General features: G+C 38.8%; 1 protein-coding gene across 1 annotated transcript in view; it reads left to right on the top strand.

Moving 5' to 3' along the window:
• Nucleotides 1-26,799, top strand: part of BBOX1 (gamma-butyrobetaine hydroxylase 1) — a 71,678-nt gene that overhangs the window by 7,405 nt on the left and 37,474 nt on the right. The window contains exon 3 of the mRNA XM_079930221.1: nucleotides 12,407-12,605. Within this exon, the coding sequence (XP_079786347.1) occupies nucleotides 12,407-12,605 (199 nt within the window). The remainder of the gene's footprint in view (nucleotides 1-12,406; nucleotides 12,606-26,799) is intronic.

Below are 26,799 nucleotides of genomic sequence, written 5' to 3'. Positions count from 1 at the left end.
TAAACATTATATTCTTTTTAAAAAATCATTTTTTATTACTCAACAACTTCATAAAACAAAGAATCGTGTCATCATCCAATGTTAGTGCGAAATAGTATTTTGAAAAGCTGGTGTCTTCAAAAGCTGATATCTTTAAAAGACTTGAAAAAGTTTGAGGATATTTTTGAGAATCTAAAACAAATCCATTTTAAGGAAGAATTATTATGTTGTATTCCCTTTTCATATTTTTTCAGTATACTTACCACATCAAAAATTAAGAAAAATATACTAACTTTTTTATTCTTGGAAAAGTAATTTTCTAGAGTTACACTAAAGTAAATTTATTTCTTTTCCTTCCTTTTTCTTCTCAAACAGGGTAGAGTGGGCTTTTTTCAGTGAGTGAAGAACTTCCATTTCTCACAAACAAGACTTACTTCTTCTTGCAGCCCAGGAATAAGTTTTATAACATTGGCAGTTGGACTGCAAATTTAGGATTGATAAATTTAGAAAATTCCAAAGTGTGGCAATTTCAAGAAGTAAAGTTGGATTGCTTTATATGCTAGCTTCACTTTTACCAAACCTACACATAAGTTATAAACAATTATTCTCACTTCTGGTTCTACTTTGTTCTTCAAGATGACAGAACACAGCAGAACAACTATAGTTTTGGGATAGTAGATATCTTCATCTTACTTAAATTTCTTCCTTAAGATTCCAGTCCCAAACTTTCAAATATGCCCATGGAAAAAATTGATTTTTAATTTCTTTTTAAAGTTTTCTATCCCTGTAGGAAAAATTTGATTTTTAAAAAGAATCTTGATGTTGCTATTTACCCATTCTGTGTATTTGCCTAATATCTAGCTGAGCAAATTAGGTAAATAATTTTTAATCACTGCTCCATTGAATGAATTCTCTAACTTTATTCTTTTCCTCAAAATTCCGCATATTTCTCAATCTGTAACTTTGCTCTTAATCAAAAGAGCAGTGTAGCACTGAAATTAAAAGTGCTCTTGAACTTAGGTCTTTCTAGGTCTGTGATCTTGAGCAATGTACTTAACCTGTCTATGCCCCTAAATCTTTAACTGCATGATGGTACCTACTTATCACCTTGAGTAGCGCCATGTTGAAAGAAAAACAATGTCTCACTTTACATATTAACTCACTTCATCTTCACAAGTTTCCCTTGAAAGCAGTTGTAAATAACTACAGAGAACAGCCTTGAGAGGCTTCTTGAACAGTATGTGTTTACTGTTCAATGAAACATATGAAACGAAAAAACGTAGAATCCTATTAGTAAAATTCTTTCTCCTTTATTCCATTAGCTGTCAAGCTTCCATGCACATCGCCTGTTTGCCCAGAGAAGACTGACATTCAAAAGGTTTTAGGGGGAAAAGGTTGTATAGGTTGTCCTTCTTGCCAACAACTTAGTTGAAGCCTTTTATTATCTCACACTTGAATCCTCTGTGTTCACTCCCAGCTTGCACAACTCTGCAGGGTAATCTTCCCGATGCCCACCATCATCTTTCTTCCCCCCTGGCTCTGGTGTTTCACTGCAGCACAATAAAGTCCAAAGTCTTCCCTGGGACTTTCTAATCATCCCACAATGTAGTGCCCCCTCAGCAAGCATGTGGATTCTTCCTTTTGTCCAAACTCCTAGTTTCTCAGATCACTTATTCTATTCTTTCTGTCTGGCCAAACTTCACCTTTCCATCTTGCAAGGTGTAACTCACATCCCAAAGAAGCCCTTTACCAACCTACCCTATATTTATATTTATATTTATCCCCAAGTCAAACTACAAAATAGAGACCAGAAAGAAAGCAAGCCCAGGAAATGGACATAATTTCACTGGTAACACTAAAATGCAAAGCTATAATGTAACAATGGAAGCATATATATTTTTCTAAAAGAATTTTGTTAGAATTTGTTAGGAGAAGAAGTGAAAGAATGTGGTCTGCTAGGAAAGCGCTTCCCCCCGTGAAACAACACAGTGTTTTGAAAGGAGAACAGCTTTGGAGTCAGCAGAGGGGCTTTGACTTTCTGCTCTGTGAACCTGACCTAGTGTCATAAATGATCTGACTCTCACTTTTTCCATATGTAAAAGAGGCAATGCCTCTCAGCTCCAGGATGTGAAGAATAAATGGAAAAATGTAAGTACTTTGCCTGCCACACTGTGGATGCTCAGACCCTGTTAGGTCCTTTCCCTCCCCTTCTCCTTCTACTTAGAGAGCCATGAACATAGCAGAGGCATAGTAAAGAGCATTCAGGTAAGGGCAGGAGAGAGAAACAACAGTGGCATGATCACCTCTTATGCGTGAGTTCCCCTTACTTGACGAACAATCATGTTATAATCCGATTAAACACTTGAGAGTGACTCAGAGGTGAATTATTGCCACGAAAAGGATTTTAGTTATTCAGACATTGGTTTGAGTTCTGGGCCAAATTTTTGCCTACCTGACAGATAGTTTCCTTTAAATAATACTAAGGAAGGCAATGAAAAGACTGGTCAACTATGACCCTAATTCCAATCAGTGTTGTAAAAATGTTTACTGAAGCTGGGATGATCAGGAAACTTGGGGAAAAGTGGTGAGTTATCTACTAGTTAGTCAAGGATCACTACAGATGAAAATACCAGCACTCAGTAGATATATTTCATGTACAAACCTAGATACTTGGATGAAAAAAATTCCAGACCCATCTAAATACAGTCTCATCACCATATAGAAAACAGACAATATGAATAAGGAAGATAGAGGAAAGGTATCTAAAGAGAACAATTGCTCATGCAAGGAGGAAGCAGAGTCTCTCAACTCTAACTTCACTGAGACGTGATGGAAGTTTCTAGCCCAGAATAAATTGGTCAAGCACAATATATGATGGACAAACAAAAAGGAGATTTATAAAGTGATTTACTTGGAGCAATAAGAAAAAATGAAGAAAACCAGAGAAAAGGTGAATCCTCTGATGGGAGCAGATGGTCCTGTTTCACACACACAGTTTTTCCCATCTCAGTTGATGGGAACTCCATCTCTCAGGCAGCAGGACCACCCTAGACTCCTCATTATCCCTTATACCACACACCCAATGTGTCAAGAAAATCTACTAGCCCTATTACCAAAACAATCCAGAATCCATCCACATCTCACTACCTCCACCACCAACCCTCCATCTGAACTACCAACAGCATACGCCCTCTTCCTCCCCTCCCTCTTCCCCTACTCCTTTCCCAGTCTTCCTTCTTCATATTTTTAAAGCATTGCTATCTGCCAGGCACAGAGCTCAATGCTTGATGTGTATTACTCTATTTAATCCTAGCAACAACTTTACAAAGGCAACATCACTGTAACCAGTTTACACATGAGGAAAATAAGGCTGATAAAAGTAAGTAACTAGCCCAAAATCAAAGAGGCAAAGAAGTAACAGAGCCAAGATTTGACTGAAGAACATCTGCTTTACTGAATGCCTTTCTGTCATCCACCTCTTCTCTGTGCTTGCAGCAATTGGTGCCGGCTACTCTTCTTGTGTCGCTGCAATTATTGCACTGAAGGGTCAATGTCGGTGTATTTGACTGTCATCCCCACTAGACAATTGGAATCCAGCGAAATAGCTAATATTAATAACAGGTACCATTTATTGAACATCTTCCATGCATTATATTTATTCAGCAAGTACTTAATGAGTGTCAGCTATGTACCAGCCGCTGTTCTAGGTACTGGGAATGCATCGATGAACAAAACAGAGGTAGACTTTATCTGTAAGGAGTTTACATTTTGGTAGAGAAAGAGATCGTGAAATTTACCAGTTTATCTACATTACATCAAGTGGCCATAAGGACTTGGACACAGGCAGGTTGGTCGATGTGGCGATGGGGTGTATGGAAGTCTCTTCTGAGTCCTAATTTTTTACTGAAATAGGAAGCAAAGTTATCAGCTAAGCATGAATAGGAGGAGGAAGCGTGGGAAGTTTGAGGACAGGGAACGTGAGAAACAGTCAGCTAGGGGAGCACGAGATAGAGTTAACTATAGACTAACGGATGTGCAATAACATCACTCATCATGGTATGTTTTCCTCCAGCCATGTTCAGCTGCTCTGGGTCAAGTGCAGATTTAATTAAGTATACAATGTCAAGTTCTTTCGAGGTATCATCTCATTTAAATTTCCCAACAACCCTGCGGGTTGTTTAACTCTGTATTTTCCAGATGAAGAAATTGAACTGAGAGAATGCATCACTTTCTGAAGGTCACGTAGACGGAAGTATCAGAATTCAGATTTGAATCCACATCTGTCACCTTCAAACCTTGAGTGATGAATTTTGACACAAAGTCCCTATCACATTGGACCCGCATCCTCAACTCTGTATGTGCTTAGTATGTTCTCAGTGAACTAGCTTCAGAAACCTGGCTGAGGAGGAATTCGTACACATTCTGGTTGACCGAAAAGTTAGTATGCGTCAACAGACTTGAGACTGCCAAAAAAAGTTAATTAGATTTAGGCGGCCTGAATAAAAATGTAGTAGCGAGCCCACCGTGCCGGCACGCCTGTAGTGTTATGTCTGATCTGAGATGCCCAGGCTGCTGTGGGACATCAGCAAACTTGAAAGCATCACCCAGAGGAGAGCAGAGAGAGTAGTGCAGGGTTTGGGAGCCATAAAACATGAAAAATATGGGAGAGAAAGAGACTATTTAGCCTTGGAAAGAAAAACTCAGCTCAGGGCCTGTCTTTATACACATCTCCAAGACTGCCATATTCTGCGTGATTCTGGAGCACAGAATTAGTGCCTAAAAGAAGGTGACAGACGTAGATGTGCCTCTGCATAAGGAAAAAGATAGTGTTGATTGGAGCCGTCTGGAACCAGGATAGGCTGTGCCGTAGAGAGATGTGTGCTCTGGAATTAAAAGCCATCAAGAGGGTGTTCTATAACCTTTTGAGAGATGTCAGAGGGGATAGTCACAACAAGGACAGAGGGTAAAACTGAATTTTCTGTTAGTCCTGCCGATTCCAATGAAGTCTGAGATAATAATCTCCCTTATCAACATCCTTTGGTGCTTGTTATCCTTTGACAAATTTTCTTCAGAATATCCAGAGTCTAGCTCTTCGTGTGGGTATCCCAGCCCTGACATGTATTAGCTGTGTGACGTTGCCTAACTTAGGTATGATCCTGATGCCTGTCTAATCTATAAAGGGGGAATAATACAGAACCTCTATTATGGGGTTGTTGTCAGGATTACAGGCATCACTCCATGTAAAGTGCTCAGAAGGGTGCCTGGAATTATAAATGCCCAATAAGTGTTCACTCTCATTTTTTCAAGTGTTTTTCACACACTCCCCTTTAGTGCTGCTTCATTATTTCATGAGTTCTTGTTTTTTCCAACTAAATCATCACTCTTGTCATATATATATTATATATATGGGGCTGAGCATATATATATTACCGGGTACTTAATAGTTCAAAACAAAAATGTGTTTCTCTTCTTTCAAGCAACGTACACTTGTTTAGAAGCATCTTTTGTACATTCTCAGGGAGACTTTTCAAATTTGGTGGGATTATCACCTACAGGAGAGGTTTTATGGAATTCTCCATCTTTTAAAATACTAAAGTGTGCTCAGACACTACTTTTTCAGGGGTTGCTTCTTGTTTCCAGTCATCATTAGGAAATAAACAAAGATTTGTTTAGGATACAGAACGTAGCAGTTTTCTGAAAATCTACTGGGTGCAAGCCCTGGGCTATATATCAGGGGGAGGAAGAGTAAGGGGGCAACAGTGGTGAGGAAATAAAGATAAGCAACAGGATCTCTATAGTTTGCAAGGACCGTACAGTCCAGTGGCAGAGGGAAAAAGATAAGGACCTGCCTGACCCACACTTGCTTGCTTTTTCCCTTCATCTGCGACATCCACCTCTTTGTCTCGTGGGTCCTAGCTTCAGTGACTTTGAGTTCCTCCAACAAGCTAAGAGATCACCCCTCTTCCTACTGTCTTTCCTTTTTAGACACTTTCCCTGCCCTTTGCGAGACTGGCTTCTCTCACCTCTCAGGATGTGGCTTAAAAAGCTTCTTTTCAGTTACAGCTTTCTTATCCGCCATGTCTAAGCAAATAAGTTCTCCATCCCACTCCCAATGATTATTTGTCAATATACCCCATTCGTTACGCCCACAGCACTTACTACAACGTTTATTTTTATGTATTTATTTGCTCGCTTGGTTGTTTATTCACTTTTTCATCCCAAAGGCAACAATCACATCTATCTTTTTTTTTTTTTTTTTTTTTTTTTTGCGGTACGCGGGCCTCTCACTGCTGTGGCCTCTCCCATTGCGGAGCACAGGCTCCGGACGCGCAGGCCCAGCGGCCATGGCTCACAGGCTCAGCCGCTCCGCGGCATGTGGGATCCTCCCGGACCGGGGCACGAACCTGCGTCCCCTGCATCGGCAGGTGGACTCTCAACCACTGCGCCACCAGGGAAGCCCCACATCTATTTTTATTCACCAATGCAACCTCTTTCGCATAGCCAGACTTTCAGCAAATACGTGTGGAGTAAGTGAAAGATCCTTTCGGCCTAAGGTGGTGAGCACAGGGGCTGAGGTGTGCACTGGTGCTGGGGATCACAGAAGATCGCCATCTAACCCAGTCTTGGAGATCCTGAAGGTGGGCATTGCAGAGGCTGTCACTGCCCCATCAGACCTCCTCAGCACTCTTCCCATACTTGCCAACAGCTTGCTATTGCGAGATTGCCAAGCTCCTGGAGGGTTCTCTCTGCCTGAGGGAGCATGCTTGACCAACACACAGGGAAGGCCAGAAAGACCAAGGAGTGAACGCCCAGAAGCAGCTCTCAACCAATAAGGGGTAGGTGTGGGTGGCCTCTGCATCTCAGCTTCCTTGCCCCTGGGTGGGATAACTCTGTATCTGAGTATAGTCTACAGTGTTGCCATGAGGTCCAGCAGTGCTGAGCCCCAGCTGCAAAAGAAGTAACCCGTTCATTAAAACACCTTCCAGAGGCCCCCTTCCCTTTCTCACTTCCCCACCTCCTATTGGTGCCTCCAGGGAGACCTCCTTAGTAAATTGCTTGCATTCAAATCCTCATCTCAAGGTCAGCTTCTGGAAGATCTCAATCTAAAAAAGGACAAGTGACCAGAATCTTGAAAGGCATGTCGAGTTCACTAGGCAAGAGGTAAAAGAATTTCCAAAGAGGGCAGGATTTCCTTAGTGCAGAGAAGAGAATCAGGGTCCCAAAATCTGGGGGTCAGATTTTGATTATGGCTGGGCCCCTGCAAGATATTTATAGGAAAAGACAGTAAGCAATCAGCTGATCATCAGCACATGAGATGAGCTGTTTCAGAGCCAACAGCACAGTTCCGTGCAGGTAGACAGAAGGTCCTAAACTCTTGAAATAACACATTGCAACCCTGCACGCCGTACTCATGAATCTTTAACTGAAGAGCTTCTTTGTGTCTTTTCCTTTTTTGAAATACAACTCAGGATCCAGGAATGTGAGGCTTAATCCTGAAAAGGAAGCCTTGTACAAATGGTGTCTTGAAAGCCAGCATGTAGCCTGTTCATAAATTTTATGATGTGTGAAGCACATGTTCAAGGAAGCATTTATTAGTAAGTCCGTAAGTTAAATTAGAAAGGGTGGTTCATGCCTTAACTATTCCGTCATTTTCCACACTGTTTATGTTTCCAGACCCAAGTGTGAAATTTAAATTTTCTTTTAATGTATTCACTTAAAAAATGATTTACTCTAGGCCAGCATGTTTTCTTACGGTCCCCAGTAGTGGTGTTTTGCAGTTGTGGGGAGACAGGGAAAATGCTTCTAAATAACTTTTTCAATGTCAAAGTTTCTGCACAGAAATCATAGAATGATCTTACTGGTGGATTTATTAAGAAGATGTAGTTTATTTCTCCCGGAAGATTGGAGTATTTTATATCGGGGATGTTTTGATGAATTTGGAAACTGGCTAGTCATAGTGCTGTCTCTGAAAGTCACAACTGGCATAACTGAGTCTGTGAGTGGCTCGTATTAGGAAACAGATCCTGTGATGGGTTGCGGCCCTTGGTCACTGACTTTTTCAAAGCTCCTGCCAAGGCACACCAAAATAGGAGCTATAGTTGGAAAACTATAAACTCTGTAGAACGTAAAAGGTATTGTGACCAACCCCTGATTGTAAAATCCTATGAACTTGAAATTATGTATAGGACAGACTATGCTATGTATGATATGAACAGCCTCATACTGAGTTTCATACTGAGTCTTTGTGTGAATATGGTTAATTTTACACATGTAAAGAGTAACAAATTTATTCAAAGAATCTAACTCATTTTGTCATTTTAAAACAAAGAATATCTTGTGTGTATGTGCGTGTGTGTTTGAGAGCATGTGTTTGTGTGTGTGTTATTCTCTAATGGGAAAATGACTCATGTAGAAACAAAAATTCATTAAAATATGCTATAATTATATATAGATGTATATAGTGTGTGCCCTTAGCAGAGCCTTCTTGAATCCACAAAATGCTCAAAATACAAAAGTTTTGAAAGTATTTACATCTTGTGAAAGTGTTTTTTCCATCTCTATTTATTACATTTCCCTGCTACACAGTCACCAAAACTCTCTGGAAAGTGATAAAGGCCTTAAGTAAAACCAGACTGGCATGGATCACTGACATATACTGGCATAAATTTAAAAAACGAAGCTAGCTGATTTTTAAGCCTTGGTTCATTTCACAAAAGCAATGAATAACAATGCTGTCAAAGAGCTGTGCCTAGTCATAAAGCCTTTTCTGCATTTAAAATCCTGACTGGGAGCCAAGGTTTATCTTTAAACACTCATGCTTGAACATGTCCAGACAGAGTGTTCCTAATTGTAACTTGCCCTGCTTTCTTTTTCATCTAGAAAGTAGATTTCCTTTGTAAGGGATAGAATAAGCCGTGGACATTCAGACATAGGACTTAAGAATACATGTAACAACAGTATTTCAAGGCATTAAATGTTTATTTTCTGTGTAGTTGTTGAAATTACAGACTTTGGAATTAGTCACCTGAATTGGCCTAACTAGCTCTGCAAATCATTAGCTGAAAGACTTGGATCTCTGTTCCCTTCTCTGTAACATGGGAATACTGAAAGCATCTATCGCATATATTTATTATGGACATTAAAAGAAATAAGGTATGGAGAGCACCTAGCACTGTACCTGACACCTAGAAAGTATTCAGCAAATATTAACTATTATATTATTATTATTAGTCTACTATGTGCCAGGCACTGTACCAAGCTCCTTGCATAATCTCATTGCATGGTCAACATATGACCTGCAAGGTAAATATAAGTACGGTTATTTTATAACCGTACTTATCTGGAGGATCAGAGAAAAAATAAGGAAACAAACTGGTAAGAAGCAAGACAATGACTCAAACCCAGGCCTCTTTAGCTCCATGTTCTTTATTCTGTTCATGTCCTGTTTCATACAGTACCAGTGATATGTGGCTACTTAAGTTTAAATTTAAATCAGTTTGAATTAAATGAAGGAAAAAATTTAGTTCCTTCGTTCCACTAGACATATGCCAAGTCTCGATAGGCACATGTTATTAGTAGCTATGATACTGGATGGTACAGAGAGAGAATATTTCCTTCATCTGTTCTATTTGACAATATTGCAGTCTAGACCATACTATCTCTCCAGGCTGGTTTGCTCTCAATAGGACAACAAATTTTTTCTTTTAAATATTATAACAAAGGCTCATCAATTAATGACTTAACCCTTTGTAATAAAGACAACACATTGCTATAGATGGCCATGTAGATCGTAGCTAATCCATCTAACAGTCTACACAGGAATGAAAAATTTGCCCTTGGCCAGATCATCACAGTGCCCAAGAACTAGGAGAATCCTCCGCTGTAGTCTAGATGATCTTTTTATTCAATAATAAGAACCCATGGGGATGGGAAATCCTAAAGCCAATGTGAAAATGCAAGATGAGTCTCCACCTCTCATCTACCTCTAATATGCTATGGACCTATAACTTTCATTTGGGGCTCAACAAGCTTAAAGCTGTTTTCAATATTTTTTAAGTTTCTGGGTGTAGTCTACTTAGGTGTAAGCTTTGGAAAGAGGAGATAGTGATTTATTATGTCGTTAACAATGATATTCTGCCCACGAAATTTTTCTCTTCACTGGAAGCCAAATGACTTTTCTAGCGTGGTAGCCAATAAGTAATATTGATGATATTTATCACCTTCCTTTCACAGACCTTTTTGATTAGTATCAGATATTACAATCTGGAGACTGTAAATGCGAAGGGCAAATGGGAGTGGCAAAGCAAACAACCATATAATCCAATATTCAAAACAAAGTCAAATAGATAGCCTCTTTGAACAAAAGCTCTTTCATATAAAGCCAACTCTTGTTAGAGAGCAGAGTGGTGCAGCAGAACCGCGCTGGGCCCATAAAACCAACTTTGACTTCAGAAGAAATAGTTGAGGCATGAGGGACAGACCTGAGGAACTTCATGCATATAAAAGAGCAGCTGGCATCGTAGAAGGAGACTTAGGTAAGGGATCAGAAGATCTGATATCTCCATGGTATCCTGAACGTACTTCAACTATAGCATCTACCATATTAATTGTCAGTTTCCGTGTCCAAGTCTCCCATAGACTATGAGTTCCTGAAAACCTACTGCCTATCACTGTGTCTCACGACATGGTAAAATATGTATTTTACACCATCCACCCTCCAAAAAAATTATGATTATATCCCAAACCCTTCACACCCCATTGTTATCGCTTTAGCCAACTTGCTCTGGCCCATGTGCTGAGCTGCTTCTCTTTGCCAAGCTGACTTGGTTTAATAGTAAATTCTAAGGTTTTTCTCTAAAAGCACTTGATAAGAAACACTGAAAAAAAAAGGAACAGGAACGGCTATAGTTCTTTCAGTTACGGTTAGTCCCACAAAGAGAAGAGTTAAAACAAAAATTAGGAACCAGTGGCTGAATATAAACTTGACTTCCTGAGAAGATACAGTAAGTCACCTGGAATGTATTCAATACTGAAGAATATTAACATTGTCCAAAATAATGAATGCAACCACTAGGGAGGACTCATTTAGAGTTTGCAATTTAGGCCCTGAAAATTCTGCCTCATTATGCATTATGCAATATTATGCAAACTTTGGCAGTATATGTGTTTATAATCTGATTAGTTCTCCCCCCCTCTCCCCGCCCCGACACACACCTGCTCATCTCTGTGAATGTCCTCATGCAACTCACTGATGGGAGATCAGGAAGTGGCTTCCTGCACCTGTAAGTATCTTTGCTACTACTAAACCAACATCTGACTCCTGAGACATCCTTGGTTCTGCAGAAACAGCCATGCTGACATCAAAAAAGAAATGATTCCCAATCTACAACTACTACAACGGAACACTGACCCAATCTTTTGTCTTAAACTGGAGGCTCTGGGGTTGTTTTCTGTAACATGACATCTATTTCCCAGTTAGAAAAGGGAGGCATTGCACAGGATGATTTTGAGATCATAAGACCTCATTCTGTCACTTGTTAGGAAGGCTTGCCTTCCTAAGGTAAATTCTTTCCGCCAAAATGAAGAAATCAAGTGGATTAGCTAGAGTGGTCTTTGCTGAATGCAGTTGTTAATATCTGAGTTATTTTCCTTGGCAAAATTATGTTTCCTCCATGTTCTACTTCCTTTGAGAGAGCCTGGTTTGTAAGCAAATTATTTTCTACATTTGTTTTCCTTTCTGTTTTTTCAAGTAAACATTTTTATGAGCCATAAATCATGAGGAATCAGAAAACAAAGAAAGGCATTTGACTTTATCTCATGTGGCATTGTCATCAAAGCTTTGTGCGTGCCATGAGCACAGCTTTCATCTTTTCCTCCCCATGGACAGCTTTTGCTGACTCCTGTGAACAAGTTGACCCTAGAGCAAGCTTCTTATCAGGTAAAACAAGAGGAAGAAGGAGCAATTCCTACCATGGCAAACACTTCTCACCCCGACCCCCAGGGATAGGCATACGTTGTTCTAGCACATGATTCTGATTTTATCTCTATTTGGAATTGAACAATATAACTTAGCTGTTAAAATACACACTATTTCAAGGCTATTTCTAAGCAATGTCCAGGCAAAGAAGCCCTAAGGACCTATGTATCAAGAGCCATCACAAGCTAAACAACATTCTCTTGGCAAATGTGCTATAGTGAATACCTGTCATGGGTCTTCCACAGCTGTAGGCAGAAAGCATAGAGTAGACTGGCTTGGGTCCAGGGAAGAAGAGCTGGTAACTTAGGCATTTCTAATATGACTGAAATTTAATCAATTCCATGATAGAACAAAGGTCAGCTTCCATGAACTAGTCCCTTCTCTGAGGTTCTCATTGTATGTTAAAAACAGTGCAATCCCATCTGGTTTCTTCTTTTTCTTAATTCACAGAATGTCAGTACTGGGGCTCAGAGTTCCAGCTACCTACTCTGGATTTTGAAGATGTTTTAAAAGATGATGAACATGCATACAGGTGGCTCTCCAGGCTCAAGAAAGTCGGCATAGTGCGACTCACAGGAGCATCTGACAAACGAGGAGAAGTTTTAAAACTTGGGAAAAGGATTGGTTTCCTTTATCTCACATTTTATGGGTAAGTCACCCAATAGTTGGTGTTCTGTCATCATATATAGGGTTTGATATACTTTCCAGACAGGGACTCTTTTGATTGATGATATAGAAATTTCCACAATGTCTTGACAGGAAGTCAGATGAGAATCTAAAAGTGGAATTTCTCTGAGAATGACGTCAGACGCCAAAGACAGGATAGTTAAAGGTTGAGGATTAGTTTGCTAGGGCCGCACAACAGAATACCGTAGACTGGGTGGCTTAAACAATACAAGTTTATTTCCTCACAGTTCTGAAGGCCAGAAGTCCAAGATCAAGGTGCTGGCAGGGTTGGTTCTTGGGGAGCGCTCTCTTCCTGACTTGCAGTTGGCCACTTTCTCACTGTATCTTCACATGGCCTTTCCTCAGGGTACCAGCACTCCTGGTATCTCTTCCTCTTCTTATAAGGACACCAGTCCTACTGGATTAGGGCCCTGCCCTTAAGATTTCATGTAATCGGGAACTCCCTGGCAGTCCAGTGGTTAGGACTCCACGCTCTCACTGGAGAGGGCCTGGGTTCAATCCCTGGTCAAAAAAAAAAAAAAAAAAAGATGTCATTTAACCCTAATCACCTCCTTAAAGGCCCTTTCTCCGAATGTAGTCACATTGAAGGTTAGTGTTTCATCATATGAATTTGGGGAGGACACAATTCAGTCCATACCAAGTGGGATAGAAGACTGTTTCTCTAAGGCTTTTTAAAAATATTCAGCTTTACAAATGTGAACGTTCATTAAAGTTTTACCTCCCAAGAGTTGGCACAAAATTAGGTTGGGCCCTGGGGAAATGAAACCAGCCACCAGATGTTTTAAATAAAGCTAACATGCAGAAAATTAAGTCTACGCACTTTAACAAGTAACAGGAAATACAATTGATTTTAACTTTGGAACAAGAGGCTGTTTGCATAAGAATTGCCTGGGAGGTAACATTAATTACGGATAAAGAAAACACTAGCAACAGGAAACACTACCTGGAAGTGGGGGTATGACTGTATTTCTAATCTTTAGGGTGAGCCTGTCATTTGCGATGGAGACACTTATTCTTGGGCTCAGAGTAGAGGGCACTAAAAGTGAAAAGGACCTGCAAAATGCAAAGTTTGCAAACTGGTAGCACACGGGCAGTATTCAGATGTGTTTTGTTTGGCTCACATGATATTGAAAAAAAATGGGATCAACACTTAAAAACTGGAAGATTTTACATTAAATATGGAGCTGACTTTTCTTGAAAAATCAAATGTAGCAACAACTGAGCTTAAACCCCGGCTTGCCAGCAACCTGCTGGAGGTAAGAAAAGGCTGAGCCCGGAAGACAGCATATTCTCACTCTCCAATTTCACGAATTCTGCCCCCAACTCCCACCTCAGACCTGCAAGAGACCTGCTAGCCTTTGACTTTGCCCTTAGGTTTGTTAATCTAGAGTAAGACCTCATCTGTAGGTAAACAGAAGGTCAAAAATATTCAGTCACTTGCCTTCAATGATTTGAGCATGTTTATTCATGGTAGAAGACTCTATCATGTTTAGGCTTGGATGACCCAGTCCCCACCCCCATCCCAAGAACAAACTTTTACCATTAGCGAGTTTGTGTCATACAAAATTTTTATCTCCCCTACATCTGTAAGAATTTAAGCTGCTTTAACAGATTACAGCAGCAACAACAGACAAAGGAAAGAGGAAGAGTTTTGAAATTATTAAGAGCCCCAACTGTATTATTTTCTCTCTATTTTTCACAACTTTCTGGAATAGATATTATCCCTGAGTTCACTAATGAGGAAGCTGAAGCCCAGAGAATTAAAGTATAAACCCAAGTTTCCACAGATAGTAAACAAGGAACCAGAGCTGGAATCTGTGTCTGTCCCATCCCTGGGCTTTCTAATCTACCTCACTATCAATCATAGTATGAAGGAAGCACATTGAAAAGATGCCTTAGGGCACTGGAGGTAAACAGAACACTTCAAATATCTTCTAAGTTCTTTTTACTTCATTTTTATTTGCTGACAACAGACTTTTTGCACTGAGGCCAACACATTTCACAGTTTCATTACAGTGGCCAAATTTGGGGCTCTTTGTTATGGCTCCCTAATTTCCACCCCCATCCATCACATTAAGGGTCAGATTCTTAGTCCTGATTTATAACTTGTGTTTTATTTTGTTTTGTTGTTACAAATCCTAAAAAAAGGCTTAATAATTTGGCCGCTGATCTAATATTGTGAAATTTGTTGGAATGAATACTAAAGGTTTGTCGTCAAAACAAATCAGACTTCCTACTACTCTTCCATTCCCTTTGTCCCAGATCTTTGCATCTGACCACAGAGTTTACCTACACAATTTCACCTTCAGCAGTTGATCACATTTCTTCCCTAAATCTCTCAAACTATACTACACTCCAGAAAATGCCTTTCTTTCCACCTTACTGCTTCTTCCACCAATAATTGCCAAGATCTCTTTTTTTAATTTTTAATTTTTTTTTTTTTTTTTGGTAATTTCGAATTCCCTACCTCAAGAACTTAACGAAGAGAACAGTTTTGTTGTTGTTGTTGTTGTAGTAGCTTTGATTTTGTTTGTTTGCTTACTTGTTTGGGGGGATTTTGTCAACAGAATGAGAAAAGTGAATATTTTCCCCGAAGTTACTTGCCTTTTCTATACTGAAGTCAGGGTAACATGAGATTTTAAAAAAAGGGAGATATTTAGGACAATGTTTCTCAACCTAGGCTGCACAGTGGAATAACCAATTTAAAAAATACTGACATCTGGGTCCCATCTCCAGAAATTTTTTTTTTTAACAGGACTTGGATTTGGCCTGGGTATCAGGAATTTTAGAAACACTTCAGGAGATGCTCATTTGCAGCAAAGGTCATAAGCCTCTGGTTGAGAGGAAGGGTAGTTCAAGAGAAGGCAGGTCACAGGAGGTGTGGAGCTTGGTTTCTTTACATCCTCTGAACTCTCACAATTATGTAGACTAAATGGCACTTGTCATGTTCTTCTTTGTACTGTGGTAATGCCTGGACGTGACTTTAGAACAGAATCAGTAGCTGCCTTAGACAGGGTCTCTCCCTTTCATATCTTTGTTTCTCCACTGGCCTTACTCTTTTTATTTATTTATTTATTTATTTATTTATTTATTTATTTTTGGCTGTGTTTTATCTTCGTTTCTGTGCGAGGGCTTTCTCTAGTTGCGGCAAGTGGGGGCCACTCTTCATCGCGGTACGCAGGCCTCTCACTGTCACGGCCTCTCTTGTTGTGGAGCACAGGCTCCAGACGTACAGGCTAAGTAGTTGTGGCTCACGGGCCCAGTTGCTCCACGGCATGTGGGATCTTCCCAGACCAGGGCTCTAATCCGTGTCCCTGCATTGGCAGGCAGATTCTCAACCACTGCGCCACCAGGGAAGCCCTGGCCTTACTCTTGTTTGAAAAATAACTGGTTGGTGATTGAGTGAACAGAAAGAATAAATGAAGGCAATAAATAATGAAGGCAATAATAATAATGCCAGAAATAAGAAAGAGACAGAGAAAGCAAAGTGGGGAATGTTAAAGGTAAACTTTGCTTTCCGGGTAGATTTTTCAAGGAGCCTGGTTTCCGCTCTTGCTTAGCTGCCAAAAACAATAATAACTTGATGCTACTTCACATGTGCTTGCCTTGGGAAACTAACCTAGTACTTTTCCATTCAAATAGGGTTACTAGTTTAGAGAATTTAAACTGTGTGGGTCTAAAGTGAGAATTATAATGTCTATTTTGGGGTTTTCGCTGTCATCTACATTGTTAGATTGTTGGTTGGATAAACAAAAACAGTAGATTCCAGAACTTTCTGTATTTTTAGCATAGGGTAGGCAAGGAATAAATATATAATGAATAAATTCACACCGAGTTTTTAAAAGACTATAAAGCAGCTGACGAATGCAATAATTATTAGAGCATTTCATGTTATAAAATTATGTCCACCTATCAAAATGGCAATAGCTTTGAGAATATATGTTTACATCATTTTCCACAGCTGTATTTTCTCAGATACTTGACATTTTTTGACAGTGCATCATCTAGGCAATATTTTTTCATGCAGCCATATGAAATGCTCAGTAACCTTACTGCCTTAATGATGAAATCTTTCCTGGGAGAAAAGAATAAGAGTTGGTAAAGAAACCCCCATTGTCAATTTTGTCAAATACATATACATGTGGAGCAGTATGTAAAAAGATGACCTTTTCAGGAGGATTTAAACCTTTGACTTGGAACAATGTAGTTTTTACAGAATGAGGCCAAAAGCCTCATCCCATGTCCCTGACCACACCCCACCCTCACAAAAGGAATGAAAATAGCTTTCTGGATCATTTCTTTCTTTATTGAACAAAATATCTGAATTTTATGACATAATTTAACCCAATGGGAAATAGTCATTGTAAACTACACTCCACTGCCATCTTCAATGACTGAATGCAAGTTAGAATAATGCATTTGACAATGCATCCCACAGAGTAAATCTTAAAGAAAGTACAGTCACTGTCAATGAAAGAGAATGTCCTGGTCAGTGGTATTGTCGTCTTACTCATCCATACAACAACCATTCCTTGAATACTTTACCACATGCAAGGCACCATGCCAGGCATTTTGTTCTGAACTAGATCTGGGTTTCTACTTTATGCAAAACTATCTTTGGTGATTGCTGTATATGGGTGAATATAAAGAGTTGATTTGACTTCATATAGATAATCTGGAACAATAAATATTCCATAAAACCAAGGAAAAAACTGTAAAGTACCCCTGGACTTTTGGCATTATAAATGAGGGAAAAAGATAGTCAATACATGCCAACAGTAATTAAAAGGTAGCACATAGCTCAAGGGTGATACTCTCCCAGCCTGGTGAAAGCAAGGTGAAGATGGGGTGATATTCAACTATCAATATGGCAGCTAGAGAGAATGAAGCCAGACTCCTCGAACTTACACAGGCTACCACTGTATAAACAGGTGTGACATTACTACATACACATTTGATTACGACTATATAATTCTATACTTCTCCTCCCCATCTCCAGCTAGCCCAACTTAGATGCAAACAATTTTTTTTTTTTTTTTTTTTTTTTTTGCGGTATGCGGGCCTCTCACCGTTGTGGCCTCTCCCGTTGTGGAGCACAGGCTCCGGACGCGCAGGCTCAGCGGCCATGGCTCTCGAGCCCAGCCATTCCGCGGCATGTGTGATCTTCCCGGACCGGGGCACGAACCCATGTCCCCTGCAGTGGCAGGCAGACTCTCAACCACTGCGCCACCAGGGAAGCCCTAGATGCAAACCATCTTATCCACCAAAGAGAGTTGGTGGGGAACAACTACAGCCATAGCTCCTTTCTCACGTTGCTCAGGTTGCTTTCCTCCCTTCCAACTTAACACCTTCTTTCTTGCATGCATCTCCCTCGCTTTTCCATCTCCTTTATCCTGTCTACAAACAACATGTTCCAAGTCCTCCTCTGATTTTGGTTGCTTTTTGGCCTTTCGTGCCCTAGTTGCTTGACCTATTAATCTTTCTCCTCCTGTGTTCCAACCACCATCCCTGCTACATCCTCCCTTGATCTGGTAGCCTCTGCAGTTTTAAGGGAGAGAACCCCTCTCCCAGCCTCAGCTCTGTGAGATCACTACCAGCGCCACATCCCCATGCCCAGGCATTACAAGAAAACAAAATAAGTACTTTACTACTCATCCTAGGAGCCAGTTTTGCATTCTGAACCGCCCATCCAGAAAGAGGGGTGGAAATTCCCTTCTCTCCCATATATTCCTAATATCTAGTTAGGCAATTTCTGTTTCTTGTGGAAGATTCCACTTTTAGGGATAATGCATACAGTGTGAAAGAAAATAAACTACTGTGTTGTAAGATACCACTACTGTTAGTTTGCTGGGTTGTAGTAATATTTGCTAGTCATCATATTTTGAGACTGTAATTAAGACAACAATGAGAAGTTCACATGCTCTTCCCTAAAAAGGCAAAAGCATAACCTGAGAATTTCTTCTCTAATTAGTTGGACAACTAAATTAACTGGTGTGGTCAGGGTATTACTATTTATATATACTTGTGTGTGTGTGTGTGACACAGAGATGGGGTGGGAGAGGAGGGTTCGACATCGTATTTTTTAGTGTTTACCATTAATATTGTGTATTAACTAGTTACCTTTCTTGTGACTACTAGCCAGGATAATCTTTGAAAATAAGGCATGTGTATCTCATTGCCATTGCCACCGTCATATTGAACTCTTTGCAGGCAGAAACAGTGGCCTGCTCAATACTAGCTTGGTGTCCCACACACACTTATCTCTCAGGAAACGTTAATGAAAGGGAATGTATGCTATGATATTGAGAAATTCCATTTGATCAAGACATCAAAAATTCTTTCTTAGCATTGTCGACATTTATCAGTCCTTAGAAAATTAACCTCATGAACAACTCATCAGAAAGTCAAGAGGAAGAAAAATACAAATTTCAACCTTAGCTAACAAAACTCCTCTTTTCCAGATCAGAGCCCAGAAGTTCAGTTCTTTCTTCTTCCTTCTTCTTTCTAAGAATATTTTATTTTCTAGCACAAGCAAGATGTAGTAACACATGTAACAAGGATTAGACTAAGAAGAATAATCAGGTGAAAATTTAAAAATATATTTTTCTGAAACACTAACATCAGGAATAAAATAAAGATGATGAAAGACAATGAGGAATAGGTGTAAAAGCAAAGAAATTTATGAATCTTGGTGGTAGTCAAATTTTATCTTGTGGAGACAGCATGAAAGCTATGTAAATGCTAAGTTAAACTTATAAGGCCACAAATTGTAGTGGAAAATAAATAAATACTTTGAAACACTTCCTTCCATAAAGTTTAGGGAAGAATTGAGGACCCAATGCCCCAGAGCATCTGTATTGCCTTACTACCCAGAGAGCTGCCCATGGGACCAGTAGGGAAGCAGAGCTTAATCATGGCTTCACCACCAGCTATTTGTAGGTGAGAAGTTGGTCTAAACTTTTAGTTTCCCAGAGTTCTATGATTCTCCTCTACTGAGGCCTTGTTTCTCTTTCTAAAGGAGTGTTTTAATACCTATCATGCCCTTTGAGGCCTTTGGATGAAAATTTGCTGGAAAAAATCTAAAAATGCTACTATTACTGCTGAGTTTTGCATCTGCATGAGTACCTTGCGTGCAGGCTTCATGAGATGAATAAAATAATGTCAAACAGCAAATGTTTCTATTGGGCTGTTTGTCAAATGCACCAGCCAAGCCAGTTAAAAATTAACATTATTGAAATAGCCTCTGGGGAGAACAAACATATCTCCTTTCCAGCATTCACTGGATTTCTGCTAGCATTTCTGTAAGCCAGCCCAGCAGCACTTCACACATTAGCTTGTATTAGAGATTGAGGATGTATGAGTGAAAAATATGATTATTCTTTGGCATCTGGCCCCTTAGAAATTGCTCCTACCATTAGTACTTCCTCCAAATCTGACTTTGAAACAGCTACTTGCTTGATATACATGTTACTAGAAAACATTTGTGAAGTGTGGGGACTGAAGAGGGGAAGAAAAAACAAGTTTACCCATTTTGCTGAAGTTTCTAGCCAAGCAATTGCTTGAGAAAACCACACAGCCCTTCTTGAATAAAAATGGCTATAAAATAAAAACTAACCTAGAAGCAATTCAGACTTGGGAAGAAAACTTGTCTGAGTTCTGAATTGAGTTGTAATTTCATCCTACTTTGTGAAAAATCTACCCTGAAATTTCTTAATGAGCTGTTTTAGATTTAGTACTGATCACAGTATTTGAGGATTGGGTTGGGGGAGCTTTAAAACGTGTATTCTCCTGAGTATTAGGGTTTCCCAAGCAGAGTAACAAGCTGTGTTCTTTCGGCCATTGTGAATCCCAGTTTACGTTATCAGCCAAGAGCCAGTCTCTGGAGTTCCGTTTGTTATCTTGGGTTTCACGGTAAAGTAGCTGCCAACCAAAAACACTTGAGTATGAGGTCATCTCATGAATGAAAGGAAAAATAATTTCTGTATCTCATGCTCCTCTAGAAATCACTTGAGGAAATTTACAGGCTACCCTACTAAGGCAGTTGCTTTTCCACAAGCCCTCTGATCCCCATTACCTCTTTGGTTATACTCTGTGCAGCCAAGACAGGCAGCTGCTGTTATTGAGATGGGAGAAAATAATTTTCTATTAAGCACTTTTTATGTGCTAAGTATTGAGCTCCATGCTTTACCATCATGATCTTGAATCTTGACGATTTTGAAAAGAATCATTATCCCCATTTTAAAAGTAAAGAAACTGAGGCAGAAGAATCAGCTGCAAACTGTGGTTTACTTGACTCAACAGTCTGTAATCTTTCCTTTACAACACACCACTGCGGTGGTTTGTTGATATTAACATTTTCCCATAATCCCTAATGCCATAATAATTGTTGACTATCAAATGTGTCTTCAACTCATACTGCTAGTCCAGATGCAAGGGTATAATTTGACAGGATTATGTGGAAAGTTCTCAAACTAAACCATAATGACAGTATCAGACTATTCATTCCCTTCCCCTCTATTAAATTCAAATTATAGCCAACTGTTTATGCAAAGGGAAAATGACAGTTGACAAACAGATAACTTGTCACAAGAGAAGATAAAGTTTGTATTTATTTTTCTTTTTTTAAAATTTTTTAAATTTTATTTTATTTATTTTTTTATACAGCACGTTCTTATTAATTTTAGTCATCAATTTTATATACATCAGTGTATACATGTCAATTCCAATCACCCAATATATCACACCACCACCACAACCACCCCGCCACTTTCTCCCCTCAGTGTCCATATGTTTGTTCTCTAGATCTGTGTCTCAATTTCTGCCCTGCAAACCGGTTCATCTGTACCATTTTTCTAGGTTCCACATATAGGCGTTAAAATATTTGTTTTTCTCTTTCTGACATGCTTCACTCTGTATGACAGTCTCTAGATCCATCCATGTCTCAACAATGACCCAATTTCGTTCCTTTTTATGGCTGACTAATATTCCATTGTATATATGTACCACATCTTCTTTATCCATTCGTCTGTCGATGGGCATTTAGGTTGTTTCCATGACCTGGCTATTGTAAATAGTGCTGCAATGAACATTGGGGTGCATGTCTCTTTTTGAATTATGGTTTTCTCTGGGTATATGCACAGTAGTGGGATTGCTGGATCATATGGTAATTCTCTTTTTAGTTTTTTAAGGAAACTCCATACTGTTCTCCATAGTGGCTGTATCAATTTACATTCCCACCAACAGTGCAAGAGGGTTTCCTCTTCTCCACACCCTCTCCAGCATTTGTTGTTTGTAGATTTTCTGATGATGCCCATTCTAACTGGTGTGAGGTGATACCTCATTGTAGTTTTGATTCCACAGGCTGCAGGATTGTAGTTTTTCTTGCTTCTAAAGTTTATATTTTAATGTTTCACATTAATAATCTAAACTAGCATCCAATTCTTGTTCTGATGAAATAAATTAAGCACAGTTTTCCTTTCACCCCCCGAAAAACTATTAAATATGGTAAATGTGGAAATCTTATAGTTTTGTTTTTTTTTTTTGCAATGTACTACATTCTAAGTTTTTCCTAATGAAGGCCTTTGGAACTTTGGAGCAAATTGCTGTAACATTTTTCTTTATGTTTTTAGAGGCAGCTGCCATCTTTCTATCATTACCTGTCTTCATTTTTATTGTTGGGGGTATTATTAACCTTTAAAAATAAATTTTCAAAAAATACTTCTCATGGTAGAATATAGATACAGAAAAATCACATAAAACAAATGTATAGCTTAAAGAATTACTAAGGCAAACACCCTTAAATACCATTTAAGGTCAAGAAATGGTCAAGAAATGGAACATTGCCAGCCCCTCTACAGCCCATCCACAAGTCCTAACCAATCACAAACCTCTCTTTTCTCCCCACATGTAATAGCGCCCCTGAACTTTAAGGTATTCACTATCATATTCACTTACATGGTTTTCTAGTTTAAAGTATTAGCACCCAAGTGTGACTTCCTTAGCACTACAGTTTGGTTTCCCAACTTTTTAGTTTTCTGATATCTTTTTTCCTTACCTACAATCAGTTCTATTTGTAAACATAAATTTATTAATCAGCACCAGTGCTATGTCAATGTATTTCTATTCACTTCGCTTGCCTGAAGCCCATTCTCTCATAAATTCCTCAGGAAGAACTCATGGGAACAATACTCTCTGAATTCTTGCATATTGAAAGCAACTTAAGACCTTTATACTTGAAAATCAGCTTGGCTAAATATCAAATTCTTGTCTCACAGCATCTCTAAGATGTCAGTATGGTTTTATTGGTAATCTAATTTTCTTTTCCTTATAAATAATTTGATATTTTTACCTAGATTCTCAAAAGATTTTATTTTCTTTAAAGACCAATAATTTTATAGACTATTTCTTCATGTTGGTTGCTCTGGGGTAACTTTTTCAGGGAGTATATGGGTTGATCTTTCAGTGTGCAGTTTCGAAGCTCATTTTTTTAATTTCAAGAATTCTTTTGAGTTGTAGATTTTAGTATTTGTTCTGTTCTTTACTTTGAGTTTCTTCTCTTGAGGACACCTATTATGTATATATTAAACCATCTTTGCCTATCCTCTTAATTTGTTACTTTCTCTCAAATGTTCTTACCTTTTTTAAAAATTTTTTAAATTGAAGTATAGCTGATTTAGAATGTTGTGTTAATTTCTGCTATACAGCAAAGTGACTCAGTAATACACATATATACTTTTTTATATTCTTTTCCATTATGGTTTATCCCAGATATTGAATATAGTTTCCTGTCCTATACAGTAGGACCTCATTGTTAATCCATTCTATATGTAATAGTTTGCATCTCCTTACCCCAAACTTCCAATCCATCCTTCCTCCAACCCCCTCCCCCTTGGCAGCCACAAGTCTCTTCTCATGATCATGGTATCTTCCCTGCCAGGTAATTATACAAGTCTGTTCTCTATGTCTGTGACTCTGTTTCTGTTTCATATATAAGTTCATTTCTGCCATATTTCAGAATCCACATATAAGTGATATCATACAGTATTTGTCTTTCTCTTTCTGACTTACTTTACTTAGTATGATAATCTCTAGTTGCATCCATGTTGCTGCAAATGGCACTATTTTGTTCTTTTTTATGGCTGAATAGTATTCCATTGTATATATGTACCACATCTTCTTTATCCATTCATCTGTCAGTGGACATTAAGGTTGTTTCCATGTCTTGGCTATTGTGAACAGTGCCAACATGAACATAGGGGGGCATGTAACTTTTTGAATTATAGTTTGGTCTGGATATATGCCCAGGAGTGGGATTGCTGGATCATATGGTAATTCTACTTTTAGTTTTCTAAGAAACCTCCATACTGTTTTCCATAGTGGCTGCACCAGTGTACATTCCCACCAACAGTGTAGGAGGGCTCCCTTTTCTCCACACCCTCTCCAGCATTTATTGTTTGTAGATTTTCTGATGATGCCCATTCTGACTGGCATGAGGTGATACCTCATTGTAGTTTTGATTTGCATTTCTCTAATAATTAAGGGTGTTCAGCAGCTTTTCATGTGCCTCTTGGCCATCTGTACATCTTCTTTGGAGAAATGTCTATTTAGGCCTCTGTCCATTTTCTGATTGGGTTGTTTGCTTTTTTGTTGTTGAATTGTATGAGTCATTTGTATAATTTGGAAATTAAGCCCTTGTGGGTCATGATTTGAAAATATTATTTCCCATTCCGTAGGTTGCCTTTTTGTTTCGTTTATGGTTTCCTTTGCTGTGCAAAAGCTTGTAAGTTTGATTAGGTCCCATTTCTTTATTTTTGTTTTTATTTCTATTGCCTTGGAAGACTGACCTAAGAAAACATTGATATGATTTATGTCAGAGAATGTTTTCCCTATGATCTCTTCTAGGAGTTTTATGGTGTCATATCTTATGCCATTTTGAGTTTATTTTTGTGTATGGTGTGAGGATGTATTGTAACTTCATTGATTTACATACTCCTGTTCAACTTCCCCAGCACCACTTGCTTTGAGTCTTTCTCCCATTTTATATTCTTCCCTCCTTTGTTGAAGATTAATTGACCGTAGGAGTATGGGTTTATTTCCGGGCTCTCTGTTCTGTAAAATTTATGCATATGTATGTTTCTGTGACAATACCACATTGTTTTGATTACTGTAGCTTTGTAGTATTGTCTGAGTGTAGGAGGGTTTTGCCTCCTTCTTTGTTATTTTTCCTTAGGATTGCTTTGGCAATTCTGGGTCTTTTATAGTTCCATATAAATTTTAGGATAATTTATTCTAGTTCTGTGAAAAATATAATGGGTAATTTGATACAGATCTCTCTTTTTTTTAACATCTCTATTGGAGTATAATTACTTTAAAATGGTGTGTTAGTTTCTGCTGTATAACAAAGTGAATCAGCTATATATATATACATATACCCTCATATCCCCTCCCACTTGCATCTCTGTCCCACCCTCCCTATCCCACCCTCTAGGTGGTCACAAAGCACCAAGCTAATCTCCCACTGTAATGCTGCTGCTCCCCACTAACTATCTATTTTACATTTTCCAGTGTACATATGTTCATGTCACTCTCACTTCATCCTAGCTTACCCGTCCCCCTCCCCGTGTCCTCAAGGCCATTCTCTACATCTGTGTCTTTATTTGTGTCCTGCCTCTAGGTTCTTCAGAACCATTTATTTTTATAATCTATATATATGTGTTAGCATACAGTATTTATTTTTCTCTTTCTGACTTACTTCACTCTGTATGACAGACTCTAGGTCCATCCACCTCACTACAAATAACTCAGCTTTGTTTCTATTTATGGCTGAGTAATATTCCATTGTATATATGGCCACGTCTTCTTTATCCATTCATCTGTCGATGGACACAAAGGTTGTTTCCATGTCCTGTCTACTGTAAATAGTGCTGCAATGAATATTGTGATACATGACTCTTTTTGAATTATGGTTTTCTCACGGTATATACCCAGTAATGGGATTGCTGGGTTGTATGGTAGTTCTATTTTTAGTTTTTTAAGGAACCTCCATATTGTTCTGCATAGTGGCTGTATCAGTTTACATTCCCACCAACAGTGCAGCAAGGTTCCCTTTTCTCCACACCCTCTCCAGCATTTATTGTTTATAGACATTTTGAGGATGGCCATCCTGACTGGTATGAGGTGATACCTCATTGTAGTTTTAATTTGCATTTCTCTAATGATTTGTGGTGTTGAGCATATTTTCATGTGTTTGTTGGCAATCTGTATATCTTCTTGACAGAAATGTTTATTTAGGTCTTCTGCCCATTTTAGGATTGCGTTGCTGGTTTGTTTGATATTGAGCTGCATGAGCTGCCTATATATTTTGGTGACTAATCCTTTGTCAGTTCCTTCGTTTACAAATATTATTTCCCATTCTGAGGGTTGTCTTTTCATCTTGTTTATGGTATCCTTTGCTGTGCAAAAGCTTTTATGTTTCATTAGGTCCCATTTCTTTATTTTTGCTTTTATTTCCATTACTCTAGGAGGTGGGTCAAAAAGGATCTTGTTGTGATTTATGTCATAGAGTGTTCTGCCTATGTTTTCCTCTGAGAGTCTGATAGTGTCGGCCTTACATTTAGGTCTTTAATAAATTTTGAGTTTATTTTTCTGTATGGTGTTAAAGAGTGTTCTAATTTCATTCTTTTACATGTAGCTGTCCAATTTTTCCAGCACCACTTATTGAAGAGGCTGTCTTTTCTCCATTGTATACTCTTGCCTCCCTTATCTAAGATAAGGTGACCATATGTGTGTGGGTTTATCTCTGGGCTTTCTATCCTGTTCCATTGATCTATACTTCTGTTTTTGTGCCAGTACTGTACTGTATTGATTACTGTAGCTTTGTAGTATAGTCTAAAGTCTGGGAGCCTGATTCCTCCAGCTCCATTTTTCTTTCTCAAAGTTGCTTTAGCTATCCAGTGTCTTTTGTGTTTCCATACAAACTGTAAAATTTTTTGTTCTAGCTCTGTGAAAAATGCCATTGGTAGTTTGATAGGGATTGCATTGACTCTGTAGATTGCTTTGAGTAGTATAGTCATTTTCACATTGTTGATTTTTCCAATCCAAGAACATGGTATATCTCTCCATCTGTTTGTGTTATCTTTGATTTCTTTCATCAGTGT

This window comes from Stenella coeruleoalba (assembly GCF_951394435.1).
Source record: "Stenella coeruleoalba genome assembly, chromosome: 8".
Lineage (NCBI taxonomy): Eukaryota > Metazoa > Chordata > Mammalia > Artiodactyla > Delphinidae > Stenella > Stenella coeruleoalba.
The sequence above is the reverse complement of the archived record's forward strand: the minus strand, read 5'-3'. Positions and strand labels throughout refer to the sequence as shown.